Here is a 26,653-nt window from a genome sequence, read left to right on the forward strand (position 1 = left end):
ATTTTCAGTAGGATGAAGGGATGTAAGAATACTGATCTGACAAATTACCTGGTCCTCCAGCAAGCAATGCAGGGGGCTGTCTCTCTTGTGTGGGGGTCTCTGTGCCGTCTTGCGTGTAACCCATCTTTCTGATCCTCAGCTCCACTTTCAGAGGCCCTGCGTCCTGGATGGTGGTCTCCACAGGAACTCCATGTACAGTGAACATCTCCTGAAACCTTTTCGAGGCAACCTCAGCTTCTCCTCTTGTGTCAAAGCGGATGTAAATGTAAGTGTCATCCTCTCGGTAGGAGTGAGGATCTGGGGCACGCAGATCTCCTTCATCTGCACTCACAAACGGCTCTTCTTCGACATCTGGTGGGAGACGTGTGCGCAGCAGGCGCCGGAGACGCCTACTCGCCTGCCTTAGAGACTCATCCATCTCACTACCAGAGGAGCTCTCAGCCTCACTGTCTGCACTGTAGCCCACGGTTAGAGGTCGGCGCCCAGATGACTCTCTTGACGTTCCTACTGTGACCTTGCCACTGTGAGAAGCGACTCCAAACTTGTTGGTGACCTCACATGTATAAACTCCAGTATCCTTTGTAGTGACAGCAGTGATAACTAAGGAGCAAGTACCATCATTGTAGATGTCAATATGGTGGTGCTTTCCATCTTTGATTGGTTCTCCATCCTTCATCCACTGCACCTTGTCAGGTTTCCCCTCTGCCACACATTCAAGATGGATGGTGCCGTTAGGCTCTTTGGTCTGGTCTTTGAAGACATCTTTAAAGACAGGACGCATGTCTTTGCGAGTTTTGTAGCCCTTGAAGGCAGCTTGAATCTTAATGGCAGCCTCCCTCAGCTCAGGTTCATCCTCCTTACTGATCTCCATGATGTCAGTCTCCTCTGAAGTCACCTGTTTCATATCCGTTTGCTGGACTGTGGTTGTTGTCGCTGCAGCCTGCTGCACTGTCCTCTCTTCTGCCATCTGGAAGTGTGCGAAGAACCTCTCAGCGGTCATAGTCTCTGACTGTTTGGCTGCAGTAACAGAGGTTGTGCTGCTTGTCTTGAGGTAAGACACAAGTGTTGATCCTCCAGAAACAGACACATCCTCAGAGCTGGTGACCTTTGGTGTAACGGCCTGCTCCTTACCCACTGACTTTACTTCCACTTTCTCAGACACCTTCAGTTCCTTCTGCTCTGATTTCTTTTGACCACCTTTACCCTCCTCTTCAGAGATGGAGTCCAACGTAGGCTCACGGCTCATGCGCCGTTTTTTGGCTGATTCTTCCCAGAGTTCGTGGAGATCACCTTCATCAGCAGCCTCTGGAGGCAAGTTTGGCTGCCCTAGTATCTCTGTCTTTTCCTTTTTTGCCTCTACACCTATAACAAGGATATAATTTCATAGTAAATGCCAGTTTTATAAATCAAATATCATCATAAAATATCACACAACTGATTAACAGTTTCTTGAACATTTCAACTGAAAATACAGAAAATTCAACTTGGCATGATGGGAGTTTCTCAAGGTCAACAATTGTAGTTTCAGGAGGACAAGTCAAATACAAGAAAATTTGCCACCAAAGCAGCAGAGAAAATGTCTTACCTGGGCTGACCACTGGTGGCGTTGCTGCCTCTGTGTAACAAAAACCAAAGAGACACATTTACCAAATTGTCTTAATATGACAGGACACAAAAACAGCACATTTATCCTTAACAAACAGCAGATGCTAACTCGGAAGTCTATTTCATGGATTAATCCAAACATGCACTTACCAAGCTGCACAGTCTGAGGCAACTCAACGGGCTCGCCAATCCCAGCTCTGTTGATTCCTGCCACTCTAAACCTGTAGCTACTCCCCGGGGTCAGATTTTCAACCACAAACTCTGTGTTGCACACAGGTTCAGAGTGACACGGGAGCCAAAGCGCACTGTCAACCAGCCGCATCTCCACCCTGTAGCCCAGAATGGGACTGCCCCCATCATGGAGAGGTGTGAACCAAGAGAGGGACACCGACTGTTTGGTCTTACTGAGAACCTCTGGGTCCTCTGGGGGGTCAGGTACAGCTGGTGGGATGGGAGGAGCAGATGTTTGATGCTTACTAAATGATCATCAGGCACTAAGATGTTTTCAGCAGGATCAAGACTGCCTCCTGCTGTTTGATCTACAGTTGCCATGCAAACAAATTTAACCTTTAAAATTCTGAATAACATTTTTGAAACAAAGATATGAAACAATGACACTATTGCCTACGTGCATTTCTGTTTGTCAAACACTTACTGATGATAGTGAGCTTAGCCAGTGAGAGAGCATCTCTCGCAGCGAATGTAATTTCCTGCTGGGGCAAAAGAGGAGCCTTCCTCAGGACGAGGCGATAAGAGCAGCCGTCAGCCCTCATAGCCCAGAGTTCATTGGGCTTGAGCTCCACTCCGTTAGTGTACCAGGTGATTTCTGACGCAGGGATGGGCTCATTAAGCTCAACGCAGAACTCAACCTTCTCTCCTACTGATGCCACCTTGTCCTCCAGACCCTTCACAACATCCAGCTGCCAGCCTAATGAGATAAATATGAATACGAAAACATGTTATATTTAACAATTCAGATGCCTTACATCAAAATGTTGACATTATGTGCAGCAATGCACGATATTGGATGTTTTGCCAATATCCAATATGCCGATATTTAACAACTAATTTAGCCAATGCTGATTTTTTTTCTGCGCACATAATTGCAGAGATCATCAACTGTCTTCTGTATTGGAAGTAGCACATTGTATTATGGTGCATACTCTTATCACTTTTATTATGTAATATTCATTGCTTGTGCAAAACAGCAAAAATATACTCATAAAACTGTATATTTATTCATGATAATTACTTTCAAACAAAAAAAAAACTCCAAAAGAAAAATCCTGCTTGAAAGTTGGATTATGCTGTTCCTGAAAAAATCATGACAATACCCACAACCAGGGCAAATTTGCCCAATTTCATGACTGACAGTCAGTAAATATAACCTCTGTTCACAGGGAACATATTAAAAGTGCAACTGTACAGACACAAGTTGAATAAAATGGTTTATTTTGGTAAATATGCCTAAAGTGGTCAGATACACATACCTTACAGACCACTGCTTAAGTTCAAGTTTAACTTAAAACAAGAACCAAATACTCAATCTGCAATTATTTTATCGGTTTATCGTATCAGCAGAATTTGGTGTGTTGGCCAATATCTACTAATTCATTTATAAGCCAATACTAGCCAATAATGGTAATGTGTCGATAATAACCGTGCATCCCTCATTATGTAAGTAAGACTTTAAAGTCTTGATTTCAGCGACTCACCTTTGATAGAGAGTTGTGCAGATGTTGATGCCGTGCCAGCCTTGAATGTCACTGTGCAACTGTCCTTAACGCGCAGCTCTTTCAGCAGAAGCAGATGACGACGACCGCTCTCAAAAGTGACAATCTCTGCATTAGGGGATTCTTTCACTGGTTTCCCATCAAGGAGCCAGCGGCAATCTTTGCTCTCAGGACGAGAGAGGGCACACTCAAACAGTGCTTCACCTCCATCAAAGGTCTCCACATTCTCCAGGCCCTGGACGATGTCGATGGGTTTAGCTGAAGAACATAGAGGAGCAGAGAAAGAAAGCATAACTTTTAGGAAGATTATATTAATGAAGTCATATTTAGATTTTCCAACAAAAGAAGTCTTCTTTGATCAGTAGCTGATCATGTATTTGGCCACAGAACCATAAATATGAAGTACCAGAGGAAGATGACTTAAGGTTGATGCTCTTTCCATGTGGAGAAAAGCCTCACCTTCCACATGAAGTGAGGCAACCCCGCAGGCCCCCTGCGCCTCGCAGGAGTATGTGCCCCTGTCCTCAGCTGACACGCGACTTATGTACAAGCGAGCCACGCTCCAGTCCTGCTCCACTACCACCCTTCGGCCGTCAGGCTGCAACGGCTGCCCGTCTTTTTTCCACTGAGCTTTGACTGGCCTTGAGAACTGGCAGATGAACTCAGCTGGTTGATTTTGGACCACCCAAAGATCCTCCATCTCGTTCACCACTTCAACTGTGGGATCTGGAGGTTGGGGTCATAGGGTCAAGTCAAGGCTTGGCCGTGAGGTAAAAGAAAAAATGCAGGACATGCCGAATGACATGTAGGCTTTATAACCCCCAGCAGAAGTGATGTTTAAGTGAGAACGATATCAGGTCTTTATGGGGTGTCAAGTACAAATTGTATAAGTAAAAAAAATAATCCAATACTCAGTGGGATTACCGTATTCTCTATACAGACACTCAAATTGAACATAAAAAGGAGTAGATGGGGGTCAAAAGACCAAATGTCAAGATTCAGGGAAACAATCAGAATAGAGGGCCAAGGAGTGATTGCATTTGATGAAGCCAGAGAGGGCGATAAAAAAGAAATAATGCCAAACTCACAGAATGGCATGTGAGGGGTTAGAGGTTTTAGTGTTTGTGGGTTAGGGGCAGGACTTGGTGGGATGGAATGAATGAAAAATTAAGAGGAAAACAGCAACCAGCCTGCAAGGATGGGTGGAGCAGCACTTTTCCTAACACAACACATCGTTGTGCTTTTGTGACTGGATGTTATATAATGGTTCACTACCTCAGTAAGACGTACCTTGAATTAAACCTTCACATCACCAGGACCAATCCACTCCCCAATAGTGTATCATTTATCACTTTCATTACAGAGGAACACACACACACACAAACTTATGGCTGCACAATAAATCATCGAATAATCACAATCATGCTTTTATGGTTCAGAGCCAGAGGTGCATGGTTTACAAATACTCAGTGGTTCAAAATCACAAATGTGTACTCCCAGGGCGTAGTTGAGTGTTAGCGTATTTCAAAAACACATAAAAATACACTTTTATTACTTAACGCTTGGAACAAGGTTTCACAGGGAAGCTGAACAAATCCACACCACAGTGGCCCAGTCATATAAATAACTGCCACATGGAAAAAGATAAGTGTTTACCCTCAAGATCACTCGTTTGGGAAAACCAGAATTACAATTTAGCACTTAGTAATAAAAAAAGACTTAAACAGAGGCCTCAAGCCAGCAAAATCAAATCCAAACCCTACTCGCCAAGAGGTTATTGTTCTAACCCTCGTGGAGTAGCAGGCATCTCAAGTTTATCTTTGCTTTTCTCTTTTCCAATTGTAATTACGTTTTAGAGATATAAGATCGCTTTTCATCCACGCCACATTCTTAGAGTCAGGATGAGGTAACAGCATGCTGAGCAGGGGCTTCAACATGACTCTCTTCTCCTGAGTGATAGTTTGCAGTTCCTCCAAACATTCACGCACCACAGGATGTATATAATCTTCCAAGAGAGTTTTCAGACTACCTCTAGTGCCTCAACATAAATAGAAGGTCCCAGAAACACTCCAAAGAAACTGATCTTACAATATTTGATCTTTAAAGTGATGCTGCACCCAGTTTTTATGTTTAGGTGGTATCAGAGCAAACAGCATTAAACTCTCTACTGTCATTAATCATACAAATGATGAAATCAGAAAATATGATGCTCATGCATGATGAAACACTGAAAAGACAAATCCTATTCCTCATTCATCTTTTCACAGACTTCAAGCTTTCAGAGAAACCCTGCAGAAAATATCCCACGTCAATTGAAAATGTTCAAAAAGAAGATCTCTAATTTTTGGTTGATCTGATATGTTACGTTTCAATTGTTTTAACCATATAATCCAATATCAAAGTGACACAACAGCATGTGTTAAATGTGGTGGTAACAATTCATCTTAAACTTCCAATTGATTGCATTTGTTGATTTAGAATTTGGATTTCTGCAGGATCTAAAAAGAGGAATCTGCTGATCTAAGGTCTACCTTTGACTAAGAGCTTGGCTGTTGACGTTACACTGCCAGCTTTGAATGTGACAGTGCCAGAGTCATCTGTGGCCAGGTTCTTTAGGATGAGTGTGTGAATGTTGCCCTGGCTCAGTCCTATCTCACAAGAGGGGCTGCTCTCCATCAAGGTGCCATCAAGCCACCACTGCACCTTGCCAGGTGCCCTACCAGAAGACAGCTGGCAGGAGAAGGTTGCCCATTCCCCAACAAAGACGTCAGTGTTCTTAAGACCACTCACAATGAAGACTGCTTTGGCTGTTGAGCAAAAATACACAAATGCATTCACTGTTCCTCGTACTTACTAATTATTGGCATTATCCTAACAACAAAACAACATATCATACAAGACAGACGAAAAAAGACCACATGCAACATCCTAGTTCACAAAGACGAAGGAAAATCCTTCTTTTAGTTAAACTCAAGGACAGATACAACAGTAATGAAAAGGCTACCTTGCACTGCCAAAGAAGCTGTGGTAAGCTGGTCTCCTGCGTCACAGGTGTAGTAGCCACTGTCTTCGGGCTCCAGGTTCTGTATACAGAGCTCCCGAACGCACCCTTCCTCCCTCATCTTATACTTCTTACCAGGCTGGAGGACCATGCCTCCCTTTCTCCACTCAACACGGACACTCGGTTTAGACAGCTCACAGCTCAGAGTGACATCATCACCCTCTATCGCATCCTGGTTCTTGAGCTCTTTTTGGAAGAATGCTGGGGCACCTGGTGAGAATTTAAAATGGCATCAGATACTGACAGGTTTCAGGTTTTGAGCTGAGATAATTTGACAGACATCTCAGAGAGACTTCAGAGGAAAGTTTTACTGCTGCACAGTGATGCCAGAGCGGGATCTGCAAGAATATTTCAGCTGATCACTTCAACCCTATCTTGGTCCACAATCTTGAATCAGATTTTTTTGTTTTAGAGGCATCTTTCTTTACCTTCCACAGTCAGGGTGACGTCACACTGTGTGTCGCCGGTGTCACAGGTGTACGTTCCTGAGTCTTCGGGCAGCAGGTTGTGGATACAGAGCTGGTGCAATGCTCCATTTTTCTTCAGGTCATACTTTAGGCTTGCTTTGATGGTTGTGCTGTTTCTTATCCAGGTGACAATGGCCTTGGGGTCGGAGATGGTGCAGGCCAGGGTAACAGTTTCACCCTCAAGAGCCACAGTGTTGTGCGGTTTCTCTAGTATTAGCACTGCAAATATGGGACATCCAAAACTACATTTATCGTACTTAACAATTATTTTCAGTCTACTTCTCTTCCCTTGTTTTAGGGTCTTAAACATTTTTAAACTATAAACATCAACACATGCATGCATGCTGTGATTATTTTATGCTATCACAAATTTTACAAAATCAAAATCAAAATTGACAATTTTTTAACCTCCTTTGAGGTTTGTTGATTGTAATAATTACGAGTCAAGTGAGGCACAATTTATCTTCTTAAGTAAAACATTTGTGTTAGCATTATGTTAATGTTCCTTATTAAAGATAACTAGTATTAGCCAAATGAAATGGAACTGAAAACACAGCTGCATGTTAGGATGGCGATGATGATGGCGATGAAGGTGCTAGCAAATTTCCATTTGCCAAGACAAAGCTGTTTGGTGGTCGATGAGGATGGAATGAACAATCTGTAGCGACCATGTCATCTCCTTTACCTTTGGGTTTCTCCTCCACTAGCAGACAGGCCACACTCTTCTCTTCTCCGACAACAAAGGCAACATCTCCTGATTCATCCGTGGTCACCATCTTCAGGACCAAACGCTGCACCGTGCCGTGGCTGCTCATTTGATTCAGGTCGTTATTCTGGAGGAGGTTGTCGCCAAGCCACCACTCCCAGTTTGTCACACCCGAGTGTGACAACTCGACCTCAAATACAGCATCCTGCCCTGTGGTCACAGTAATGTCGCAGAGCTCTCGGATGATGCGCACATGCTCTGAGGGTGAATGGGATGATGGAGTGTCAGTGACCGAAGCCCAGCCGATGTATGACCCATAATCTCATTTCATACCTACTCATTGGTTCATGCCTCAAGTTTAGTCCTGCAAAGGTGATTCTGGTGCTATGGCATTCACTAATCTACAACTCAACTACGACAACAATTTGACCACACAAAATATCAAACAAACTAAGCTAAACACTACAAGTTGAGAAAATCATCACTAAAATAATTTCATCATATCTGACATTTGATTTACCACCACCCAAAAAGGAGAAAAAAGTAAATATATAAATAAACAAACAAATAAATAATTGTATAATAACTGATATATCAGACATAAAAGTCAAGGACTGTAAAATCAAAGAGAAACTAAAGTTGCCGATATAATCCAGTACTGGTTAACAGGTTGAATGAACATTAAACAAGCTTCAGGGAGGACGAAGACAAGAGGAAACCAGACACAGGTGAGATGAACTGTTGCTCTGTTACCTTTCACAGTCAGGGAAGCAGTACTTCTCTTGTCCCCTGTGTCACAGACATATTCTCCGCTATCCTTCACACCCAGCTTGTGTATGACCAGGGTGTGAGTGGCAGCCTTCTGCTCCATGCTGTACTTCTCCCCCTGGGTGAGCACGGTAGAGCCTTTGAGCCAGGTCACCTTGCAGTCGGGACTAGACGTCTCGCAGGACAGCTCGGCCTTTTCTCCTTCAGTGGCTTCTTGACTTCCCAGCTCCTTCTTGAAGAATACAGGTGCAGCTGCCAGAAAGACCATTATTAATTAGACTGAATGATTTATAAGGCCAAAAAGCGACCGTCGCAAAACCAGTGAACGACACCAATTCCATACAGACAGCTCGAACTGAAGTGTCAACATTACTTTTGACAAAACAACAACAGTCAGAAACCGCAATCACTTTAACAATACTTGCTGTGTTTATGAACACAATTTAAATCAACACAATCCCTGAATGACCAAAAAAATGACGGTGGACCGCTAGTCCACTGAGATAAAACAGTCATACTGACAAGACAGAGCGTTTAAATACTCTGTTTATCCTTTTTATACAATATAATACAACCACGACAGGACTAAAATCAGAGAGACGTGGACAAACATGCAACAAAAGTTTTTCTGCAGGAGTCCAATCTGGATGTTCACACAGCATCTGCCATCATCCAGTGCAAAAATAGTGCTTTTATCAAGAAAAACAAAGCATATCGATCAACACGACTTGTGCCTAATTTCAACACTAAATAAAATATGTAACAGAGAAAGTTTGAGTTAAAGTTTCATGGAAAAAGGAGTGAGCATGCAACTACCAAGGAAGAGTTCCTCCAACCACAGATAAGTGCAAAGAATTTAAAGGTGAGATGAAAGGATAACAAGTCAGTATTTAGTGCAGAAAAGGTGAAAAAACAGAGGGCGACTCAGGAAATGCGCATCCATGTGCAAGGAATCGTTCAAGGGAATCTTTTCAAGGCACTGTTTAAAGATGGAGGGATGACATCCAACAAGGAAGGTAATAAAGACCAAAGACAAGATGAGGAAGCACAAATGTTACTGTGGAAACGACTGCTAGTATTCACCCAAGCCTTACCTTTGATTGTCAGAGACGCAGTGGAAGTGTTGTTACCCACTGTGAAAGTCACTGTTCCTGAGTCAGCCGCAGTGACGCCTCTGAGCGTCAGGCTGTGTACACAACCCTCCGCTTTGATCAGGTTCATTTCATTATTCTGCAGCGGGACATCCTGGAGTTTCCACTGGGCTGAGGGTGCCTCATCATGAGACACCACACATTGGAAGTGGACATCTTCACCCTCGAACACAACGCAGCTCTCCAGGAACTTCATGATGGTGACTTCCACTTCTGTTTGACAAGGAACATACAGTTCAAAGTTGATCATTTGCTGTCTTAAGTGAGAAAAGGCTTCACAAATCTGTGACTATTATAGAGATAACGTGTGGTTAAGACTTTTGTCAGACTGAAAACAAAGTGAATGAAATAAAATGTGTGTTAATGTTTGTGAGAAGAGAAAAGGATGATGGGAGATGTGATCAAGACTGACAGAAAATCATTTATGTGAATAACCACGAGTGCTGGAGGGACCAAAAGGCAAGGAAATGAGAACAAGTGTGGTCAAGACAGGATCTCCAAACAGTTCTTGCACACCATGCTCGGGTGTTGAGTGATGTAAACAAGACAAGATGTGATTCCAAAGGGAGAAACAAACGACGGTCTTCAAGAGACATCCCCTACCCTGCACAGTGAGGACAGCAGATGTCCTCTGGTTCCCAGTAACACAGGAGTATTCTCCTGTGTCAGCTCCCTGCAATTTATAGATTACAAGCTCCACTTTGTTTCCTTCCTGTTTCAGCTGGTATTTGCTGCTGGATGCAAGAACCCTGTCACCATGCCTCCAGACCACGCAGACTCCCGACTTTGAGGTCTCACAACGAAGAATAGCAATCTCTCCTGCCTGTCTTTTAAGGTCCTGCAGCTGAGTTTTGAAAAAGGCAGGCTTGGCTGCAGGAGAGGAAAAGAAAGTTTGCACATTTTTTTAGCCCGTCTCATATGTAGATGATCTATTCAGCCACAAAACAGCAGAGGAGAAAGTACGTCATACATGTAAAAGTATGCTAGTCAGCTGTTTAATTCTCACTCTGATACCCTTCATTAAAGTGTTCCTTTCTGATTTCAGTAGAAGAAAGCATAAGCAACTAATAAACAATGTCAAAAACACTAAAAATAGCATTCTTATAGACATGCAATATTTGCAGTCATAAGTCTTTTTGACAAATAAGCCATCAGTCAGTTAGGATCTACATAAACAAGTTTTAAAAGCATACCGTTGACAGCTACTTGTGCAGTGCTCTGACGGTAAGCAGTGTCACATGTGTAACTTCCAGAATCCTCATCGTCTACATCATGGATTACTAATGCAGCCAAGCATCCAGTTTGTGTAATTTCATACTTTGCACAAGGAGAAAGACAAAGTTCTCCTTTCCTCCACTCCACAGGAGCATCCGGTTTCGAAATTTCACAGGTCAGGGTTACATTGCAGCCCTTATCAACTGTTTGACTCTCAAGCTCTCTGGTGAAAACAACCGGGGCAGCTGATGATGAGAAGTAACCACATATTTATAAAGGTGAGGGTCTGCCTTTATGTAACATGAGAACAAGTTATGAAAGAATGAACATGTGAGGCTTAAGATGGCATCATAGCTCCCTCATACCATTCACTACGAGAGACGCTGAGCTTTTTGCGTCCTCTGAGCAACATGAGTAGCTCCCTGTGTCTCCACTCCTTAAATCATAGATCTGTAGCTCATAAATGAGTCCCGAATGTTTCATCTGGTACTTTTCACCACAACTCAGGACTTGTGTATCTTTCTTCCACTCAACAGGGAGTCCAGGTTTTGAGAGCTCACAATGCAGAGTGACAGTACCTCCTTCCTCAGCCTTTTGGCTTTCCAGCTCTTGAAGGACAACGACTGGAGGAGCTGAAAATTGAATGAATGACATAAAATGATGATGTGTATTCCTGTCACTTGCAGGCTCTCATACAAGATATTGGACAAAGATGAAAACAAAATGAAGGGAAGCACAAAACAAGCAAATGTGTACATACGCAAACATAATAACACTGATACAAAGTCCATAATTCCAAATCAGAACACAAGGGCACCTAAGCAAACATCAAATCTTTCAGAGACATGTCCCACAAACTCCTTGAGACAGCAATGTTCCAAAATATAAAGAAACTTGCACATAAAGTTGTCTTCAACAAGCCAGAATAACACATTCAATGCATTCAAAATCATCAAGGAAATCATGGCACAACAAAGGAGACATAAACACCGTGCAGGCACCACATCTTTTGTACCTGTGTCTTTCACATTTGTATCTAGCTTTGCAGACTCTGGCTGAGGGACGACGTCCAAACCATCAGGCTTTGGAGTTTCTGAAGGTATTATTGATCTGATCAGAAATTTTGCATCAACAATCAAAAACAGACTGAAGCCCAAAACAGTGGGTTTAGATCAAAGCAACAAAACGATGCTTCTTAATCTATGAACATGCAACTTATAACTAACTTAGACAAACGTGACAAAATATGAGCCAGCTGACTGACCTTCTAGATGAAAGTACACCATGGATTGTGGTGTACGTTTTTACCAAGGTGTACCAACATAACCCAAGCTTTCAGACAAACAAATAAAGCCAACTCAATACAAGCATTCTTCTTCGATTTTCCCAACAACTCTACCACATACCTTCAACCCCCTTCTTTGGTTCCTGTTTCTCAGTTTCAACTTTGGAGGACATTGCTGAAGGCACCACATCACCTGCACCTTTGTCTTTCACATTTGTATCTAGGTTTGCAGTCTCCTGGGGCTGAGGGGCAACTTCCAAACCAACAGGTTTTTGAATTTCTGAAAGTATAATTCATCTGATAAGCACTAGAAAAACAGTGGATTTTGATGAAAGCTACGATAAATGCTGCTGAACCTAAAAACTCAACACAAATGCAAACAGTCCATTTCTGACTTATCGTCACACAAGACAAAAGGAGCCAGACAACTGACAAAACCCACAAGACCAAAGTACACAGTAGTCCAACTTAATTATACAAATTGTTGACGTTCATGTTCACAACAAGGGCTTTGACATAACCAAAACTTCCAGACAAGCAAATAAACATTACTGAATACTGAATACAGACAGCATTCCCCAAGGCTTGCAATCACTCAATCACATACCTTCAACCCTTTTCTCTGATTCCTGTTTCTCAGTGTCAACTTTGGAGGACATTGCTGAAGGCACCACATCACCTGCACCTTTGTCTTTCACATTTGTATCTAGGTTTGCAGTCTCCTGGGGCTGAGGGGCAACTTCCAAACCAACAGGTTTTTGAATTTCTGAAAGTATAATTTGTCTGTTAAGAACTAGAGAAAAAGTGGATTTTAACAAAAGCTACAATAAATACTGCTGAACCTAAAAACTGAACACAAATGCAAACAGTCAACTTCTGACTTATCGACACACAAGACAAAAGGAGCCAGACAACTGACAAAACCCACACGACCAAAGTACACAGTGGCCCAAATAATAATACAAAGCTTCCGGACAAACAAATGAACATTACGGAATACTGAATAGATACAAACAGCCTTCCCCAAGACTTCAAAAACTCCATCACATACCTTCAACCCTCTTCTCTGATTCTTGTTTCTCAGCTTCAACTTTGGAGGACACTACTGAAACTGCTGTTTTCTCTGCTGAAACTGAAGTTATTTGAAGAAAAATACTGTCGTTTGTCATAAGTCACTCAAAGACAGCAGCAAAAACAGAGCACAGATGCAGAAGTCAACTGATCACATTGCCAACACTGAGATAAAAGCCATAGATATTTTTTAATCCGTCCATACCTTCCTCCAGTTTTTTGGTAGCCTTAGAGTGTACAGTCACGTCTGCTGCTGGACCCTCTGACAGCTTTCCTGCTGTGATAAAACATCAAGGCCTGTAATATCTGTGATACAAGGTGCTTCCAGCAAACGTCAAACAATCAGCCTTGTCTTTCCAGTCAAGTTCAACATTCACTTGAGACACTTAGTTAAAACAAGCCTTTAAAGGAAATGAAATTTAACACATTACAAAGCTCACTGGTGTACAGACTGAAGCAAAAGCACAGGATATAAAGCCACAGTATGCAAGATGTCTCACAAACCAGCATGTCTTAAATAGCATTAACACCCCTGGAATTCAGAGCCAGCAATTTTTCAGTCATGTCAGTTAGACGAAAATCAACAAGGAGCACAAACACCAAAAACAGTTGGATGATATCACAAAACAGCCATTGCCAGGCATTTACATTATTCCCAATCCCATTCTTCAGTACTTAAAATTCAGATCCTTCATGTCACAACCTTAGCAGCCGCTAGACCAAGCAACAGCCAAAAATGAAATAAAACTGATATAACTTTAATTCGGGGCAAAAATCCCAGATGTACAACATGAAGCAGGAGACTCCAAAGAGGTAAAAGTTTAAATCTTCTCATACCTTCTTCTGGCTTCTTGGTCCCCTGTGTCTGTGTTTCTTGTTTTGCAGCTTTTTCAACAGCAGGTTTTTTAACTGGGACAAAAACATGACATAAACCTCATAATCTTAATGAGGTGCAACCAATAACTTAAAGACTTCAGATGGGAGCTGAGTAGCTCACACACCCACAAGAACCCAGGACATCCAGTTCACCACTCCCCTGTTCACAGCTTTGGTCCCAATCTTTTTTGTAAGCCATGCTAACAGTGCAGGCAGACGTCACAGTTTTTGTCAAATTTTCAGCAAACATGATTCACTGATTACCTTCATCTCCCAAAATGAGCTCCTGTGAGTCTTTCTCTGTTTTCTGCTTCAGAGGCTGCTGTTTAGGGGTCTGTCCAGTAGTTGGCAGTATAACAGCTATGAAATTGAACGCAGCAAATATTTAAGTAAAGTGCTTAAAGGTAGCTTGTCGTAAGTCAGTGTGAAAAACAAATGCCTTCTTAGCAGTAAGCCACCATGCAACAAAATAACTAAAAGACCTTATAAAATTTGTAGATACTGACTTTTGATTTTTTTGTATATAATGACAGATCAAGCACCAAAAGAACAAGAATCACAACACTGAATGTTGGAATCAAAGAGGTCGTTCACTAGCAGGTAGTTGAGAATGCACTAAAAGAGTGGAGTAAAACCATGTAAGGAAGCCAGGCATTCACCAAGTCCTTCAAACAGAGCTCCTGAAAACTCCTCAAGCAGAGATCCTAAAATCGTACCATGGAGTGCCAAGGCGCTGCAGGTTTGCTTTCCAACCTAAAAGTCCACCAACTGATTTCACTGATTGGTCCCTGCTCTCTTCTTGAAGGTGAGGTAATCAGTGAAATCAGCTGGTGGAGTTTTTGGTTGGTAAGAAAACCTGCAGCCTCTTGACCCTCCATGGCAAGAGTTCGAGATCCCTGTCCTAAAGACAACAATCATCCAAAACACAACACATCTTACAGTCTCAATGAAATGTACACAAAATTATCTACAACAAGCCAGAAGAACACAAACACAAATCATCAAGGAAATCATGGCATGACAACAAGGATATAAAAACTGTGCAGGCACCACATCATTTGTACCTGTGTCTTTCACATTTGTATCTAGCTTTGAAGACTCTGGCTGAGGGACGACTTCAAGACCATCAGGCTTCTGAATTTCTGAAAGTGTAATTAATCTGATCAGAGATAAAATATCTACAGCCAAAAACAGTCCAAAGGCTATGAACTGTAGGTTTAGATCAAAGCAATTATGAATTCTGCTGAACTTAAAAACTCAGAAAATGCTGACATGCAACTTTTAACTCATTGACAAACAAATCCAGACACCAGACACAACCCTCGAAACCCAAATACACAACTCAAAACATAACAATAGGGATTTGTTACATCTACATTCACAGTGAGTGCTTTTGCATAACCAGAGCTTCTAGACAAACAAATTAACACTCAGTGAACACAAACAGTCTTCTTCAATTTCTCTACCACATACCTTCAACACTTTTCTCTGATTTCTGCTTCTCAGTTTCAACTTTGGAGGACACTGCTGTTTTCTCTGCTGAAACTGAAATTATTCATGGAAACATAATGATGTCTGTTTTTTTAAGTCCAACAAAAGTTATAGCAAAGACAGATCACTGCAGCAAACAACAACCATTGCCATAACTGCTAAATATGTATGTTTATTTAAATATGAGTCTATTGCTTCATACCTTTCTCTAGTTTTTTGGAATCCTTAAGCTGTGCAGTCACATCCACTGCTGGACCATCTGACAGCTTTCCTGCTGTAATAAAACATTAAGGCCTGAATAACTGTGAAACAAGGTGCTTCCAGCAAAAAGTCAATCAACTCTGTCTCTCCATTCAAGTTCAACATTTACTCAAGACAGTTAGACGAAACAAGCTTTTTAGGGTATAAATTGTCATCAAAAAGCAGGTATAATCAGACTGCAGCCAAAGCACATGATAAATAGCAACAGTTTGCATGATGTGTCACAAACAAGTCCATCTTAAGTAGCATGAATACCTCTGGAAATAAGGGAGAGCAAACTCTCAACCAGTTCACTTCGACAAAAATCAACAAGGAGAACAAACATTCCACAAACACCACAGACGGCTGGATAACATCACAAAAAGCTATTGCCAGGCATAACCGCAGCACCCAACCCCATTATTCAATATTTGAAATTCAGATTCTTTATTTCAACGGTTCAAACTTTATAGCCAGCCAACCAAGCAACAGCCAAACATCAAATAAAACCGATACCCTTTCAATAGATCCAACAAACATAGAGGTACTACATGGAGCAAGAGACTTCAAAGAGGCAAAAGACTTAAAATCTTTTCATACCTTCTTCTGGCTTCTTGGTCCCCTGCTTCTTTGTTTCTTGTTTTGCAGCTTCTCCAACTGCAGTTTTATCAACTGTGATAAACACACAACATAAACCTCACAATCTTAATGAGGTGCTGCCAATAACCTAAAGACTTCATATGGGAGCGGAGTAGCACACACACATACAAGAAACTGGGACATCTCGTTTATAACTCTCCTGGGAGTGTTGGCAGACTAAATGTATAATGTCACAGTTGCTGTCAAAAGCAGAACTAACATGTGGTTAATTACCTTCAACTCCCATTTTGAGCTTCTTTGAATCTTTCTCTGTCTCCTGCTTGAGAGGCTGCTGTTTAGGGGTCTGTCCAGTAGTTGGCAGTATAACAGCTATGAAATGAAACACATCTTTAGGCTTATTTGAAAAAGGGTCAGGCTAGCTTGAAAGGAGACCATTTTTGAGAAACATGGATGTGTCTTCATAATCACCATGCAACGAAGTAACCTAAAGACCTCATAAAATTTGTAGCTCATGCCTTAAGAGAGCAAAAATCACAACATTGAATGTTCGAATCACAGAGGTTGTTCACCAACAGGTAGTTGAGAATGCAGTAAAAGTGTATAGTAAAACCATGTAGGGAAGCCAGTCCTTCAAACAGAGCTCCAGAAAACTTCTCAAGACAACAACGATCCATAAGACAACACATCTTACAGTCTCAATGAAATGTACACAAAATCATCTACAACAAGCCAGAAGAACACAATCAGTATTCAAAATAGTCAAGACACTCATGGCACAACAAGAAGGAAATAAAAACTGTGCAGGCACCACATCATTTATACCTGTGTCTTTCACATTTGTATCTAGCTTTGGAGACTCTGGCTGAGGGACGGCTTCAAGACCATCAGGCTTCTGAATTTCTGAAATATAATTAATCTGATCAGAGTTAAACTATCGACAGCCAAAAACAGTCCAGCTATAATAATGGATTCTGCTGAACTTAAACACTCAACAAACAAATTGCTGACATGCAACTTTTAACTCAATGACAAACAAGCCCAGATACCAGACACAACCCTGTTGACCCAAATACACTTTGTCAAAACATAAGGATAGGAATATGTCACATTTACATTCACATCAAGTGCTTTTGCATAACCCAAACTTTCAGACAAATAATGAACACCAAGTGAATACAAACAACCTCCTTTAAATTCTACAACGTACCTTCAGCTCTTTTCTCTGATTTCTGCTTCTCAGCTTCAACTTTGGAGGACACAGCTGAAACTGCTGTTGTTTCTGCTGAAACTGAAGCTATTTCAAGAAAAATTATGTAGTTGTTTTTATAAGTCACTCAAAGACAGCAAAGACCGAGCACAGATGCAGATGTCAACTGACAACATTGCCATCAATCCAAGAAAAGCTAAATATAAAAATTGTTACTTTTTTATGCCCAACTATCAGTTCATAACTTGAGTTTTTTAGAATCTTTACAGTGAACAGTCACATCTGCTGCTAAACATTAAGGGCTGAATATGTGTCACAAAAGGTTCTTCAAAGAAAGGCAACAATTGGCCTCATCTTTCTTATTGGAAAAAGTACTATGGACTCAAGCTTGTCATGTGCAAGAGTACTTAAACTTTTGCACATGACAAAGCAGAACAACATATAGAGACTAAAGCCAAAGTGCAGGAAAACAGGACACAGTATAAACAAAGTCTCAAAAACTAGCATGTCTTAGGTAACAAAAACACCTCCGGAAATCTCAATCATGTCAACTCAGCAAAAATTCAGTAAGGGCAACAAAAGTTTCAAAAAACATCAACAGTAGGTTAACATCACAAAATAGACATTGCCAGGCATTGCCACAACAGCCAACCACATAATTCAATATTTGAAATTCAGATCCCTTACTTCAACTGTTCAAGCTTTATAGCCACTCCAACAAGCAACAGCCAAATATTCAGTAAAACTAATACACCTTTATAGTAGGCAACAACAAAAGAGGTACATTATCTTTAAGCAATGCAATCACTAAGCGGAATGAAGCAAGAGACTTCAATCAGGCACATGATCACAAAAGACTTAAAATCTTTTCATACCTTCTTCTGGTTTCTTGGTCCCCTGTTTCTGCGTTTCTTGTTTTGCAGCTTTTCCAACTGCAGTTTTATTAACTGGGACAAAAACACAACAAAAACCTCACAATCTTAATGAGGTGCTGTCAATAATCTAAAGACTTCAGGTGGGAGTCTAGTAGCTCAAACACCTACAAGTACCCAGGACATCCAGTTTACAGCTTTCCTCACATGATATGTTATTTTTTCACCCATGCTAAGAATTTTAGCAAACAGGATTCATTGATTACCTTCATCTCCCAAACTGGGCTTCTGTGAATCTTTCTCTGTCTCCTGCTTCAGAGGCTTCTGTTTAGGAGTTTGTCCAGTAGTTGGCAGTATAACAGCTATGACATTGAAAACAATATTAAAGCTAATACATAAGAAGTGCTTAGGAAAAGCTGAAGTAAATCCATGTGAGAAACAAAAATGTGTTTTATAATGGTGAGCCATGCAACAAAGTAACTCAAAGACCTTGAACCAAACAGTGTTTTCTTTCAATGGCAGTAGCTCAAGCCCAAAAATGATATGAATTGCAACGTTGAGTGTATGAATCACAAAGGTAACTGAACCAGCAGATGGTTGGGAAAGCAATACAAACCTCGAGTAAAACCACATCCAGCATTTGAGCAATCCCTTCAGCCAGCAAGACACAAAGTAAGCCAACTCATACAAGAACAAGTTCTCTGATGACACAGCCACTAGCCCAGACCTGGAGTGAAGGTCCAGTTTGATCATTTTTTCATTTTTAACATAACCAGGCAATGCACTCACAGCATACACTATTATAGATTCAAAGAAAACAAAAATCTCAAGCAAAGATAAGAAAATTTTAAAGATTTACCTTCTACCGTCTCATTTATTTCTTGCCTTTTCTGCTTGTCTCTAACAGCCACAGATGGAGCTTCAGGTGCATTGACTACAATACAAACATGATAAAGACTTAGGAATGCTACATCAAGCATAACGGCTGTCTGTTTTACTGCAAATGGTTAAATCTTCAAACCACTTAAGGAAAGCAAATACAATGTTCAGATTAATCAATCATGCTAAACATTGACACAAATGGTAACTCAAAACCATCAACAGGCAAATCAAATGAGCCAGGTATTCCATGTGTTATACTGTGTACAGAAGGGAAAAGCCAACATAAAAGCTGCAGCACAATCCAGCAACAAATAAAAAGCAGAAACACCCCAAAACTGCCAGCCTAAAATCACATCAACAAGAAAGGTGTCATACCACAAAACACACCTGTGACAGCCTTTACAGACCAAAAGATACGTGTCCAATTAAGAGCAGGCTGCACATGACAACACAAAGGCCATTTTCAAGATGGATGAAGCACATGAAGCGGAGAGTCAGGCCTGCACGCTGCTTAAATCCCATCATACCTTCCTTTGTTTCTCTGGTATCCTGTTTCTTAGATTCCAGTTTGGTGCTCGTAGGAGGAGCAGGGGGTTTTACAGCTAAGAAGAAACAATTTGAATGGATCATTTAAGATTCATAACTACAGCCAGACTAAACTGTTAAGTGATGTAAGCTGCACCACTTTCAGGAATAAGCAAGCACCATAAAACATGCTTTGTAACCCCCAGATAACATGTACAAGACTCATGAGTTGATATGTATAAAAAAAATGGTCCTGCAAATAAAATCCTGAAAAGAGTGATAAAAATTCACATCACGGAAGAGACAACAGAGGAGGGATCCAGACAACACCTCCAACATCCTGATCCACCACAAACAGAGGCGTAGCTTGAACACAAGGTGGACACCCCACAAGAAAGCTGACAATTTGAGGAGCCAACACAAAGACGTTGGGGAAACAAGGAGACGGGGACAAAATGATGAGAGAAACACGAAGATTGACACCACAAGTACATCAGCTGGAAAATAAAAAAATCTTCTCTCAGTCACGCATGTTGGTTTTGATGTATAAAATTGAATAGTTGAAACAAATCTTCTGCAGTTGCCTCGTAATAAATGACAAGAAGATATCACAAAATGAGTTCTCATTACAACAACTCATCTCAATACAATGAAAAAGTTAAAATCATTATTCCTCCTACCCTTGATTTTTAGGCTAGCAGTAGTCTTCTGGTCTCCACACACACAGCTGTAGTCTCCACTATCTTCCGGCATTGCTTTGGCAATATGGAGTTCATTCAAAGAGGCCGTCTGCTTCATCTGATATTTTTCTCCAGGTTTCAGGACCTTAGCTCCTTTCTTCCATTCCACTTGGACTCCAGGTTTAGAGATCTCACATTTCAGGGTAACACTAGCTCCTTCTTCTGCCTCTTGACTCTCCAGCTTCTGTTTGAAGGTCACTAGTTGGGCTGAGCATTTATTATATTGTTAACATGAAGTGCAGTGCAATGACGTTAATGTTAAAAAAAACAGCAGACAAAAAACACAGAAGACAAAGACTGATTATTATGCACACAGTGTGTTTCAACATGTTTGAACAATTAGCTGCTTTGAAATTCCACAGATCGACTTTGAAAATTCTTCCTCCTACCCTTGATCTTGAGGCTAGCTGTAGTATTCTGGTCTCCACAGACACAGCTGTAGTCTCCACTGTCTTCTGGCTCCACTTTGTTGATCAGGAGTTCATTCAAAGAGGCTGTCTGCATCATCTGAAATTTGTCTCCAGATTTCAGGACCTGTGCTCCTTTCTTCCACTCCACTGGTACTCCAGGCTTAGAGATCTCACAATGCAGAGTGATGTTGGCTCCCTCCTCTGCCTCCTGACTCTCCAGCTTCTGTTTGAAGGTCACTGGTTGGGCTGAGGATCGAGTATTTTGTTAGTTACAAGCTACATACAACATATATAAATGACATACTGACATTAGTGGGTCACAGCACTTTGTGGCAGGTTTTGCAAAATAGTTACAGGGCTGATGAGCCAGCAGGTTCTCAGCAGAAATGTTTTTGTTTTCAAGGTAAAGCAATTTCAAAGCCAATCATTACAGTTGCTTTGGAATAAAAAAAAATACATTGGATGAAATAAAATTAAGCATGAACTAAGCATCATTAGCAGATGTGTTGCTTTTGTGCTTTTCAAAATAAAACGTTTTCTTTATCAAAGACAAAAGACCAGCAAAGCCACAGTTGGTTATTAGACACCAAGAGGATTGCCCAAATTTATTTGCTTGTATAGCTAATTTGTCCAAATATGTGTTAAGAACCTTTCACAACGGTTATTCCCCTGATATATTGTCAAAATCCTCCTCCTACCCTTGATCTTGAGGCTAGCTGTAGTCTTCTGGTCTCCACACACACAGCTGTAGTCTCCACTGTCTTCTGGCACCACTTTGTTGATCAGGAGTTCATTCAAAGAGGCTGTCTGCTTTATCTGATATCTGTCTCCAGATTTCAGGACCTGCGCTCCTTTCTTCCACTCCACTGGCACTCCAGGTTTAGAGATCTCACACTGCAGACTGATGTTGGCTCCTTCTTCTGCCTCCTGACTCTCCAGCTTCTGTTTGAAGGTCACTGGTTGGGCTGAAATTTTTTTAAGGGTTATTAGTCACAAGCTTGCTGTTTTATCAACAAGCTATATAGAACAGAAAAACAAGCTTTTAACATATAAGACAAAAGACAAGACATTGATGATTTGCCATTTAGACTTGCATGCAGACTTTTAAACAATTATATTAGAGCGTGTGCATCCAAAAAAATTCTTCCTTAGAAAAATCTCTTTGAAAAGTTCTCCCCCTACCCTTGATCTTGAGGCTAGCTGTAGTCTTTTGGTCTCCACACACACAGCTGTAGTCGCCGCTGTCTTCTGGCTCCACTTTGTTGATCAGGAGTTCATTCAAAGAGGCTGTCTGCTTCATCTGATATTTGTCTCCAGATTTCAGGACCTGTGCTCCTTTCTTCCACTCCACTGGCACTCCAGGTTTAGAGATCTCACATTGCAGAGTGATGTTGGCTCCTTCTTCTGCCTCCTGACTCTCCAGCTTCTGTTTGAAGGTCACTGGTTGGGCTGAAATTTTTTAGGGTCATTTATCACAAGTGTGCCGTTTTATCAACAAGCTACATACAACAGAAAAACAAGCTTTTCACACAGAAGACAAAAAACAAGACATTGAAACACTTGTATTGGAGTGTGTGCATCCAAAAATACTTCCTTAGAAGAATCTTTTTGAAAAGTTTTCATCCTACCCTTGATTTTTAAGCTAGCTGTAGTCTTCTGGTCTCCACACACACAGCTATAGTCTCCACTGTCTTCTTGCACTGCTTTGGTAATATGGAGTTCATTCACAGAGGCTGTCTGCTTCATCTGGTACTTTTCCCCAGATGTCAGGACCTGTGCTCCTTTCTTCCACTCCACTGGGACTCCAGGTTTGGAGATCTCACATTTCAGGGTAACGCTGGCTCCCTCCTCAGCCTCTTGACTCTCTAGCTTCTGTGTGAAGGTTGGTGGCAATGCTGTACAACCAAGTTTTCTGTTACTTACTTTTAAATATCAAGTGAAGAAATAAAGTAAAGCAGCATAAACCCTTAGCAAATGCAACACTAAAACAAAAGTCTTCCAAAACACTTCCTGAATCCATACCGTTGACTTTTACTGTTGCAGATGTCCTCTGGTCCCGACACACGCAAAAATACTCTCCACCATCTTCAACCTTCAAGTTCTTTATCTGAAGCTCACAGGAGGTCTCTTCCTGCTTCATCCCATACTTCTCTCCAGCTGTGAGGGTTTCAGAGCCTTTCTTCCACTGAATGTTGGCAGCAGGTTTGGATAACGTGCAGCGAAGAGTCAAAGTCTCCCCTTCTTTTTTCTCTTGGTTCTTGAGGTTTTCTTTGAAGCTGGCTGGCAAGGCTAAAAAGAAATAAATGATGATCTGATTATCCAAAACAAAAGGTTGTCTTATGATTGTTGGTGATGGAGAATGAAGAGTGAGAGGCAAGAAGGATGAGTGAGTTGTAATCCCAATATCCACGGGAGCTTTAGGAGGTAAGTTGTTATTTTGTTCCTGGGCTGATGCTCCTTTTGATGCATGATTGGTAAAACAGTGCACTAAATCTAAAAGAAAACCTTCAAATGACAATATGCTGGGTTGCCACCTTTGTGGAATGCACAAGACAACCACTAAAGATGCAGAACTTGCATGATGACACAATGCATTTGAGAACATGATACTATGAAACACTTGCACATGCTGATGGAGACCGTCCACACGTGGAGTTCCTTCATTTCTCAAATAAAAAGAGCAAAGTGAATCCTTAAAAAAACAAACTTACAGCAAGTACCACAAAAAGAAACTTAAACTTGGCAAATGCAGGAGATTTTGTGAGAATTAATGACAACCCTCTTCTTAAACTTATTTATCAATTCAGGCTTTGGATACACCTCAAAATGATCCACACATACACACACGCATTGTCAAAGCAGATCCAGGGGACTGACAAAGCAAAACTTGAAGCAGTTCGCCCATTAAAATAATTGATTACACCCTTTGGTTTTTCCATCTTAGCCAATAATTAATGAAAACAGCCAAGGAAACCAAGCTTTAATTAAGCATTCGTCTCATTCAGCTTGAAAACCATTAACAGCAGAACATCAGGTATAAAATATTTAACTCTAGGCTATAACCCACGTATGTATGCAACAAAAGAAATCCTTGATAAAAAGCCTTTGAATGAAAAAGCCACCAGTTAAGTAATAAATACTTACCACAGTTTGCACTATCCATTTATTGCTTCTTGAACTTACCCTACACTTGTAGACACACATACATAAGCTCTTACCATTGACTGTCAGCTTTGCCATGCTCTTGGCAGTGCCCACATCACAGGTGTAGATATCAGTGTCTTTCTCCTCCAGGTGTTTGATGGTGAGAGATAGGACACCCTCCTTCTGGGACATCTCATATCGACCACCAGCCTTGAGCTCTGTGTGACCTTTCAGCCACACCACAGCAGACGGGGTTTGTGCGGTCTCACATTGCAACGTCACGGAGCCCTTCTCCTCTGCTTTGCTGTCCTTCAGTGCCTTGGTGAATTTATGGATTGGCTCTATAAAAGGAAAATGACCTAAAATTGAACTATTGGGTAAAACTGTTTGATATAGCTGATATTTTTTTATCAATAACGTTGTTGGAGAATTTAATTGCAGGTCAGTCTTACCCTTGAGTTCAAGTTTAGCTTTAGTGGTTGCTCCTCCAACAACTTCACAGCTGTACTCTCCAGAGTCTTGAGCAGATACATTATGGATGATCAGCTTCATGACCTTCTCCTCTTGAGTAACGTCGTACTTTTGACTCTTTTTGATGGCTTTGCCCTCCTTGGACCATCTTACGGTTGAACTAGCCTGTGTTACTTCACAGATAAACACGGCATCTTCCCCTTGGACAGCACTAATGTTCTGCAGTCCTTTAGACACAGATGAGGCTTTACCTGCAACAAAGGAGGAGACATGTTAAAGTACTTTAACAATTTTTAATTTAGTCTTTGCCTCCCAGTAATATTTTCGTCGCTTACCTTCAACAGTTAATGTTGTTTTGGAGCAGAGCTCTTTCAGGTTGAAGGCCACTTCTCCAGCATCAGCAGTAGTAACATCCTTTATGTTCAGCATGTACTTGCGTCCTTTGCTGGTGATTTTGAAGCGGCCGCCATTTCTAATAGTTTGGCCGTTAAGAGTCCAAGAACACTCATCCGTGCTCTCACGAGATAAGATGCACTCAAAGCTACAGCTCTCTCCCTCATTCACCTCAGCTGACTTCAGCCATTTGGTTATTCCGATGCCGATCTCTAAGTTTGGGATGAAGAGTAGAAGTTAGTGATGTTACTATATGCACGAAAGCTTAAGAGATTTCCAACCAGAGTACCAACCTCTTACAGTGACCTTTGATTTGGACACCTCAGTCCCAAGATCGCAAGTATACTCTCCAGCATCTTCTTTGGTGACGTCCTTGATGATGAGTCCCAAAGACTTGCCTGTGTGAAGCAGCTCGTACTTAGATCCAGCCTTCAGAACTTTGCCTTCTTTTCTCCATGTGGGTGACACCCTGGGCTTTGACGCCTCACATGCAAGAGTTATCATGCCCTTCTCCTCTCCAATGACATCATCCAGAGACTTGAGGAACACAGCAATTTTCTCTGGAGGGGACAAAAGAAAGGATGAATGATCTTGTCTGTGTTTGAGTGAGCAGACTGAAGGAATCTTTAAAAAGCTGATCTCACCTTTAACTTTAAGGGTCACTGACTCTTTCACCTTACGGACTTGGAAGGTGATAGTCCCACCATCCTGGGGGGCCAGGTTCTTCAGTGTGAGCTTATGAACCTTCCCATCTTGTGTGATGGTGTTGACTTCATTAGTGAAGAGCACCTTGCCATTCAGAAGCCACTGCACCTCCTCATCTGCATAGTTGATCTCACATGTCAACACTGCGTCGTTATCTTCATCCACCTCTGTGTCAGTCAGGTGCTTGGTGATCTTAATTTCACGTACTGAACAGAAGAAACAGGACCATTTCAGCTCAAAGATTTCATTAGAAACTCAACACTTGCTGTATGGTTCTGAAAAGTACACACAGTACCTTCTACAGTGAGTGTGCCTTTGGTTTCAGCAGGTCCAGACTGACAGCAGTACTGTCCACTGTCTTCCTCAGTCAACTTCTGAATGGTCAATTGGGCTCTTGTAGCATCTTGCTTCATATTGTACTTATCTGATGGTGCCAGAGGGACTTGACCTTTCAACCAACGAACATCTTTGGGCGGGGCAGAAAATTTGCAAGAGAGTATGGCTGAACTTTTCTCCTTCGCCTTCACATCTTTCATGGGCTCTGCGATCTCCAGTGGACGCTCTGAACAGGAAGAACAATACATGATTAGAAGCTAGAAGAATTATGTTGCAATCTTCCTTTAACTGTATCACAGCCTTAACATTATAATGGCTACCTGCTGTACAACCATGAGTCATAATTACCTTTGACGGTGAGCTGGGCTGAAGATTTGCTCTTCCCAGCAGTAAACTGCACTGGTCCTGTCATCGAGGATTTGGTCTTTTTGAAAGTGAGACGATGCAAAGTGCCCTCTTTCTCCATTTCTATATCAGCACCCTCCTTCAGAGCGACTCCATTCAGAGTCCATATTGGAGGTTTCACAAGCTCCATGCTGATTTCAATGTCGAAAACAGCTGCAAAGGGCTCTGTCACTTCTACAGAACTAAGCTCTCTGACAATGCTGATGGACTGCTCTGGAAGAGTTAAAGAGAGAATGAGTCAGTGAGATTTCAGTGACGTGATTACATACAATGATAAAAATGTTTCTTTTCCGC

General features: G+C 41.5%; 1 protein-coding gene across 1 annotated transcript in view; it reads right to left on the bottom strand.

The window, feature by feature from the left end:
• Positions 1-26,653, bottom strand: part of obscnb (obscurin, cytoskeletal calmodulin and titin-interacting RhoGEF b) — a 53,957-nt gene that overhangs the window by 11,557 nt on the left and 15,747 nt on the right. Inside the window, exons 25-51 of the mRNA XM_074688519.1 lie at positions 26,303-26,572; positions 25,914-26,180; positions 25,558-25,824; positions 25,207-25,473; positions 24,856-25,125; positions 24,502-24,771; positions 24,124-24,390; positions 22,534-22,800; positions 22,088-22,354; positions 21,604-21,870; positions 20,885-21,151; positions 20,436-20,702; positions 18,352-18,399; positions 13,043-13,123; positions 10,685-10,951; positions 10,095-10,361; positions 9,435-9,704; positions 8,326-8,592; positions 7,552-7,830; positions 6,828-7,085; positions 6,343-6,609; positions 5,870-6,145; positions 3,798-4,064; positions 3,321-3,596; positions 2,261-2,533; positions 1,756-2,046; positions 49-1,362 (exon numbers count right to left, since the gene is read on the bottom strand). Of these exons, the coding sequence (XP_074544620.1) occupies positions 49-1,362; positions 1,756-2,046; positions 2,261-2,533; positions 3,321-3,596; positions 3,798-4,064; positions 5,870-6,145; positions 6,343-6,609; positions 6,828-7,085; positions 7,552-7,830; positions 8,326-8,592; positions 9,435-9,704; positions 10,095-10,361; positions 10,685-10,951; positions 13,043-13,123; positions 18,352-18,399; positions 20,436-20,702; positions 20,885-21,151; positions 21,604-21,870; positions 22,088-22,354; positions 22,534-22,800; positions 24,124-24,390; positions 24,502-24,771; positions 24,856-25,125; positions 25,207-25,473; positions 25,558-25,824; positions 25,914-26,180; positions 26,303-26,572 (7,914 nt within the window). The remainder of the gene's footprint in view (positions 1-48; positions 1,363-1,755; positions 2,047-2,260; positions 2,534-3,320; positions 3,597-3,797; positions 4,065-5,869; positions 6,146-6,342; positions 6,610-6,827; positions 7,086-7,551; positions 7,831-8,325; positions 8,593-9,434; positions 9,705-10,094; positions 10,362-10,684; positions 10,952-13,042; positions 13,124-18,351; positions 18,400-20,435; positions 20,703-20,884; positions 21,152-21,603; positions 21,871-22,087; positions 22,355-22,533; positions 22,801-24,123; positions 24,391-24,501; positions 24,772-24,855; positions 25,126-25,206; positions 25,474-25,557; positions 25,825-25,913; positions 26,181-26,302; positions 26,573-26,653) is intronic.

This window comes from Halichoeres trimaculatus, unplaced genomic scaffold, assembly GCF_033239565.1.
Source record: "Halichoeres trimaculatus isolate MK-OKI-2021-1 unplaced genomic scaffold, fHalTri1.1 fHalTri1_scaffold_15, whole genome shotgun sequence".
NCBI lineage: Eukaryota > Metazoa > Chordata > Actinopteri > Labriformes > Labridae > Halichoeres > Halichoeres trimaculatus.